General features: G+C 40.0%; 1 protein-coding gene across 6 annotated transcripts in view; it reads right to left on the reverse strand.

Moving 5' to 3' along the window:
- gckr (glucokinase (hexokinase 4) regulator) overlaps positions 1–6,779 on the reverse strand; it is a 38,405-nt gene extending 31,626 nt beyond the window's left edge. For 4 of the 6 annotated variants that reach the window (XM_067456059.1, XM_067456056.1, XM_067456061.1 and 1 more), the window contains exons 1-6: positions 6,643–6,770; positions 6,318–6,473; positions 6,140–6,208; positions 3,928–3,996; positions 3,768–3,841; positions 3,619–3,685 (exon numbers count right to left, since the gene is read on the reverse strand). In XM_067456059.1, coding sequence (XP_067312160.1) covers positions 3,619–3,685; positions 3,768–3,841; positions 3,928–3,996; positions 6,140–6,208; positions 6,318–6,473; positions 6,643–6,663 — 456 coding nt within the window. In that variant the 5' untranslated portion in view covers positions 6,664–6,770. Of the gene's footprint in view, positions 1–3,618; positions 3,686–3,767; positions 3,842–3,927; positions 3,997–6,139; positions 6,209–6,317; positions 6,474–6,642 lie in introns of all 6 variants that reach the window. The other 2 variants (XM_067456057.1, XM_067456058.1) reach the window with 2 other exon arrangements.
- Positions 6,780–7,062: the final 283 nt, after the last annotated feature.

A 7,062-nucleotide genomic window follows, 5' to 3' on the forward strand; every position in this document is an offset into this window, starting at 1 on the left:
CCGCTGCCCCGTGAACGAACTCATTCATATCTCATTCAAATAATTTAAAATACCCCTGAGCATGACGCAATCGGTCACAAGACACACGAGAGCCAATGACATTTTACAATCAATGCTGACGTAATGACGCAATTGGTCACAAGACATACGAGAGCCAATGCAATTTCACTATGAAATCTCACGTAACGGGCGCCAATATTTGAAATTTGATTGTGTTTGTTGATGATCTTCTGCGGATGGAGATGCTGATCGCTTTTGGGGATTTTCTTCATACAAATCAATCGTTTGGCCTCGGAAAACTTGGATTATTTAACTTTTTTGAATAACTCGTGGATGCAGTCGTATGTGTTATATCCTGTGTTTTATATCATGTTCAGACAAATGGGTAGGTTTAGGGATGGGATGGGGTTGGGTTACATGTTAAGCATGTCTAAATAGCGTAAATAAAATAAATGTAAATAAAATTATGCTTGCTGATTAAATTGAAAAACACACTCCAACATGTCATAATGGCAAAATTATAAACTAATACAATTTCACCATGACGATAACATTACTAATACCCAGCGCGTCTGTGTATGACGCCAAAGGTTTCTCACTGAAATGAATGGAACACCCAGCGCGTCGAAACATGACGCCTTGGGGCACCTTTAGCGTCTTTATTGTGACGCGGAAGGCACTTGACCATGCTTCGGATTTTGACGCCTTGGGAGTGAGAATGGGTTGGATTTTCTAATGATCCTGAAGACATTGATTAAGATGTTCAGGTGTGTTTGATTAGGGTTGGAGCTAAACTCTGCAGCGCATTGGCCCTCCAGGGCAAAATTTGAATAGCCCTCTCATAGACTTTCCGCCTCCATGCTGAGAAGAACTCAGTTGGGTTAAGGAATGGGGAATAAAGCTTGGAACATGCTCTGCAAGAACAAAGAAATTTGTTTGTTTTCTCAAGGTGGCAAGAACAAGAACAAAGTTTGTTCTGGCCAGTGCATTCTATACTTCACGAGAAAAGCAGTTGCCGATAATTCGCGTTTCTCTGCATTAACCACGCCCACTTTAAATGTATGACCAATCACACAATAGTTCTCGGACACCCGAAAAAAGTTCTGCTCAGGTAATGGCTGCGTCCGAAACCTGGAAAATGCTGCCTTCGGAGGACACATTTCAAGGCTGGAAGGCATAAAGCAATGTCCGATTCAAATGTTTGCTTTACTGTCTCCTTAACTTCATCTGATCGATTTTTGAAGGCAGCACACATGTATCCTTTACTGCCAGATATCCCACAATCCTGTGCTTTCCATTCAAGGGCAGTCGAGCTGGGAAATATGATCATTGAAAAACTGACATTTGCTGGTCAGTTTGGGTGTAAATGTATGTTTTTTTTTTTAGCCTGGATGCCAGCCGAACTTAGCCCCGCCCACAACATTTTTAGGTCGGGCAATTCGGTCTGGCATCGCTCCATAGAGGAGTAATTATCCCCGAACAGAAACTGTTCGGACCAATGAAATCATCAGGACGGGCTTCAGACGATGACGGACAGATGATCAACAGTAACGTAATCATCACGTCATCAAAGGGGCTTGGATTATATTTACTCGAATCCTAAACGGAGAGCTTGTTTGTACATGCATTTCATAATTTCTCTTAAAGATGATGATCATGTTGGGTAAGTACTCTGTGTATCAATAAATTCTTTTATTTTTTTACAACACCGGCAAAGATCGTTTATTCCAGCGCGTGTGCAGACAGGGTTGCCAAGTTTTTACAACAAAATCCGCCAACTACTAGCCCTAAACAATAGCTTCTCAGGGGGTTCTCCGGGGGGGAAATGGCGTTTGGGGGTAAAATGTGTGTTATTTTGGCAAGTTTGCCTGCTAAAATTCGCACTCATGGGTCTATATATCACATAATAGTCGCTTCAACCCTTGGACATATAAAACAACTGCGGAAAAAAACGCTGACTTGGCAACACAGTAGTTGAGCTCTGTCTGTTGACATTTGACAATGCGTCGCTTCGTTGCTCTGATTGGTTGTAGGTCTATCCAATTGAGGTCTTTCCTGGTTCGGTTGAAACACGCCCCATAATCACAGCCCAATGGAGCAGTTTCAGACTCATATTCTGACTAGAATTGAGTATGACCACATCAGGCTATGTTTTTTTTAACCAATTTTTTCCACTTCTGATGTCTTTTCTAGCGAGAAATTACTAATGTAGTAATTAAATATATTTTGTTTTCACCAAAGATTGCTCTATTTTGCTGTAGATCACTGAACTGTTACACTGCCTTAGAAGTCTGTCTGAAATTAGTTTCGTGAGGTTCCTTCGTGCACAACATGCTGCCTTACAAGCCATGCTGCCTTTGAGGCAACGAATAAGCTGCCTAGGTTTTCGGACGCAGTCGACATGTCGAGAACAAGCTGTAATCTCACATTATCCCAAATTACCACGAATTTTGGTAAATCATCTCAAAATAGACCCATCATCAGGGATGAGAACACTGTAGAGGGTCTCTAAGAAGGTAAGGAGAGCTGGATTCTCATTGGTAGCTCTACATTCTCATCATTAGTGAAAGTCAAGATTCACCTGCACAATTCATCGATTCATGACACATTTACAAAAAGTCTAATGGAAATGTGTAGATAAAATGCTTGATAGTTTATGACAACAAGATCAGCCATATTGCATTAATGACTTATTCCATTAAAGGTCCCATTCTTTGCGATTCCATCTTTCAAACTTTAGTTAGTGTGTAATGTTGCTGTCAGAGTATAAATAATAGCTGTAAAATTATAAACCTCAAAGTTCAATGCCAAGCGAGATATTTTATTTAACAGAAGTTCCCTTTCAAAGCCTACAGCGAACGGCCGGTTTGGACTACACCTCTGCACTTCCTTCAGGAATGACGTCACTAGAATCGTTTGTTGACGAACCCTCCACCCAAAAGAACACAGGGGGCGTGGTCTTTTTGCTCTCCCACGTGGAGAAGAGCGCGCATTCAGCGCTTGCATCTCCCCGTTATGGTAAGAGGCGGGACCTTTCCGGGCAAAGTGCGCTAAGCTGCTGTCCAATCACAACACAGGAAGCGCTGGTCCAATCAGAACACGTTACGTGTTTCTGAAGGAGGGACTTCATAGAACAAGGAAATCATCAGGCCCTTTTTAGGACAGAGAAAAAAGCGCTGTACAGATAAGTCAATTGTGTGAAAAATAACTGTTTTTTTTTTACACGTGAAACATGAACTCATGTTATATTGCACACTGTAAACATAATCAAAGCTTCAAAAACACGCGAAGAACGGGACCTTTAACTAATAACTAGATGTTTTGAGGGGTAAGATATTGCACAAAGAACTATATAAATCATTTTGAGAAGAATTGATCTGAATAATGCACCAAAGCAACTGAGAAAAATTATAACAACCATTTTGAACACTTTAGTAATCACATAACTACAGCCTGGCAACCGCCCAGAACACTCTGATGGTTACGATGAGGTGCTGCTTACATGTTCTTCTGAAAATGTGAAAGAATAGCCTATTGTCTCTCCATGGGGAAACTGATTTATTACTATGGTAAAGCTGCATTGCATTGTTTGTCTTCCCTCTCTGCGCTTGTGTTCACCTTGTCCAGCATGCGAGCTCCGAGCTCCGGGTCGTCCTCTGGAGCCTCCTGTGATGTCAGCAGGGCCCTTTAAAAACAGAGTCCTGAAATACTGCAGTGTCACACTGGAGTCTCATCTTATGCATCAAACAGACAGACTGTTTATTTACCTGTCACCTCCAGCTATGATGTACGAACAGATCTGTTTCTGTCTTTGGGCATTCAACATCTCATTAAAGGATGTCTGAGGTGATAGAAAATAGAAACTGAACACGGCATTTTTATTTATTATAATTATTTAAATCAATTAATCTTTCTTAAACTCTATACCACCAAAAGAAATGCAATACGGCCTGATGTTCCACAACCACTTAAAACAATCAAACTCTCCTCTGGGTCCTGCAAAGACAAAATAGTTATGATGTTTTTTTTTTATTTATTTAAAGTTTCTGATATTAATTAAAGGAATAAATATAATTTAAAAAAAAATGAATAAAAATAAAATGTTAAATATGTACAATGCCTTGCAAAATTATTTATACCCCTTCATTTGTTCACATGTTGTTGTTGCTGCCTTATGTTAAAAAGCTTAAAAAAAATGTTTTACATTAATACACTCCATACACCATAATGACAAAGCAATATATATATATATATATATATTGGTGACAACTTTGCAAATGTTTTAAAAAGAAAATACTGAAACAAGTACATTGCATAAGTATTTATACCCTTAATAATTAGTAATAATTAATAATTTGTTACATGTATATAGTGCTTTTCTGGGAACTCGAAGTGCTTTTACATACAGAAGAGCGCAATCTCCTCAACCACCACCAATGTGCAGCCACAACACACCGGCTGATTGGAGGAGAGGAGACCGAGTGATGAAGCCAATCAGGAGAGGGGGATGATTAGGAGGCCATGATGGACAGAGGCCAATTGGGCAAATTTGGCCAGGATGCCGGGGTTACACCCCTACTCTTTATCGAAGGACATCATGGGATTTTTAATGACCACAGAGAGTCAGGACCTCGGTTTAACATCTCATCCGAAGGACGGTGCTCTTTGACAGTATAGTGTCCCCATCACTATACTGGGGCATTAGGACCCACACAGACCACAGGGTGAGCGCCCCCTGCTGGCCTCACTATCACCTCTACCAGCAGACACCTAGTTTTCCCCATCGTTCTCCCATCCTGGTACTAACCAGGCTCAGCCCTGCTTAGCTTCAGTGGAAAACCAGTCTTTGGTTACAGGGTGATATGGCTGCTGATAGCTCAGTACTTATTTAAAGCACCTTTACAGCCTCAAGTCTTTTGGGATATGATGTGACTGCACATCTGCATTTGGGGATTTTCTGCCATTCTTCTCCTCAGATCCTCACAATCTCTTTCAGGTTGAATGGGGACCATCAGTGGACAGACATTTTTAGGTTTCTCCAGAGATGTTTGATTGGGTTCAAGCCACTGTGGCTGGGCCACTCAAGGACATTAACACAGTTGCCAGTCTTGCATTGTCTTAGCTGTTTGCTAAGGGTCATTGTCCAGTTGGAAGGTGAACCTTCTGCCAGTCCGAGGTTCTGAATGCACTAGGCCAGATTTTTATTAAGGACATCCCGATAAGTCCCCAAGTCACTGCTTTTGAAAAAAAAAACACATCACGAGGCTGCTTTAATGTTGGGATGGTATTGTACAGGTGATGAGCAGCGCCTGGTTTCTTACATACATGATGCTTAAAACCTTTAGGTGCATATTTACAAATTCAAAGCAGGTTTTCATGTGTCTTCACTGAGGACAGGCATAAGTCTGGCCACTCTGCCATGAAGCCCAGATCAGTGGAGTATAGCAATGATGTTTGTCCTTCTAAAAGTTTCTCCCGTCTGCATATTTAATCATGGCTCGTCTGGGCCATCACTCTAACCAAGGCCCTTCTCCATCGATTTGCTGAGCTCTAGGAAGAGTCCTGGTTGTTTCAATCTTCTTCCATTAATGATTATGGAGCCTTCTAATGAACCTTCAATATAGCTGAAGGTTTTTTTTTTTTTTTTTTGTAGCTGAATGTTTTTTTTTTTTTTTTTTTTTTGAAGGACTTCCTGGGATTTTTTATCATCACTGAGAGTCAGGACCTTGGTTTAACGTCTCTGTGCTCTTGGACAGTATAGTGTCCCCAACACTATACTGGGGCATTAGGACCCACACTCACTAAAACCTCTACAAGCAGCAACCTGTCCCCTAAAAGGGTATGAATACTTATGCAGTAGAATTGTTTCACTTTTTAATTTGTTATAAATTTGCAAAGGTATCACAGATCTGTTTTAGCTTCGTCATTATGGTGTATAGAGTGTAGTTTAATTAGAAAAAAGTAATGTAAAGCAGTTTAGCATAAGGCAGTAAAACAAAGGGGTACAAATACCTTCGCAAGGCACTGTATATTATATAAATATATTAAATACTATATTCATATTAAAATATACTTAAAATTAAACTGCTCTTTTTAAGTTGTTGATTAAAATAAAGGACTTAATGTATATATTACTGACCCTCAGAATCATTTCAACCCTCTTTGCAACATCCACCATCGTTTGGATGACAGGTGAACTATACAGTCTCTATATAACAAAATGCACAGGTCAGCATTTCATGGAAAACTCTTGTTAGGAGTGTAATGGCTTAAGAAAACAGAATTAATCCATCCTGTTTACACCCAATATGCCAAACCTGATAAAATGGATCATGATTGATTTTTTTCTCAAACATCTCAGCGTCACATCGTTTCAGTATTTGCACCATCTGTTTGCTGTGCGCTCTATCAATATCTCTGCTGATGGGGTTGCATTTCTCCGTCACGGGTAGAGATAGCTCGTAACACGACTGCTGTGTTAGACAGAAAACCGAGCACTTAAGATTACTAGCATCACTCAAGAAGAGCTTCTTTAATTACATTTAAGCTTACAAGGGAAGAAGATTTGTTGGTCTATTATACCAGCTAAAGGACATTTGAAATGAAAGCACAGGCAGTTAACAGTGTTCAGTCTTCACTCACCTTCAAGTGATCCATGTTCATTAGACGGTATTAAGACTCCAGAGTTTTAGCGCAAACTCTTATAATTTGTGCAATGTACAGTGAAAAAGCATGAAATTCAATGCAGCATGTGCTTGAGAGGAGAAGCCCTAACAAAGAACAACGTGAGCATAACAAAGGTCACCAAATGAACTTTGACACATCAGTTGTAAAAAATATTCCCTTCTAAAAGACGGACATTGACATTTTTTGACTGTATTTATTTAATGCATATAATTATCAGTAGTCAAGGAAGTTTTCTATTTAATTTGGTTATAGTATACTCCAATCAGGCATAACATTATGACCTAATATTGTGTTGGTCCCCTTTTTGCTGCCAAAACAGCCCTGACCTGTCGAGGCATGGACTTATAGACCCCTGAAGGTGTGCTGTGGTATCTG

Source organism: Pseudorasbora parva, chromosome 10 (assembly GCF_024679245.1).
Source record: "Pseudorasbora parva isolate DD20220531a chromosome 10, ASM2467924v1, whole genome shotgun sequence".
Taxonomy (NCBI): domain Eukaryota; kingdom Metazoa; phylum Chordata; class Actinopteri; order Cypriniformes; family Gobionidae; genus Pseudorasbora; species Pseudorasbora parva.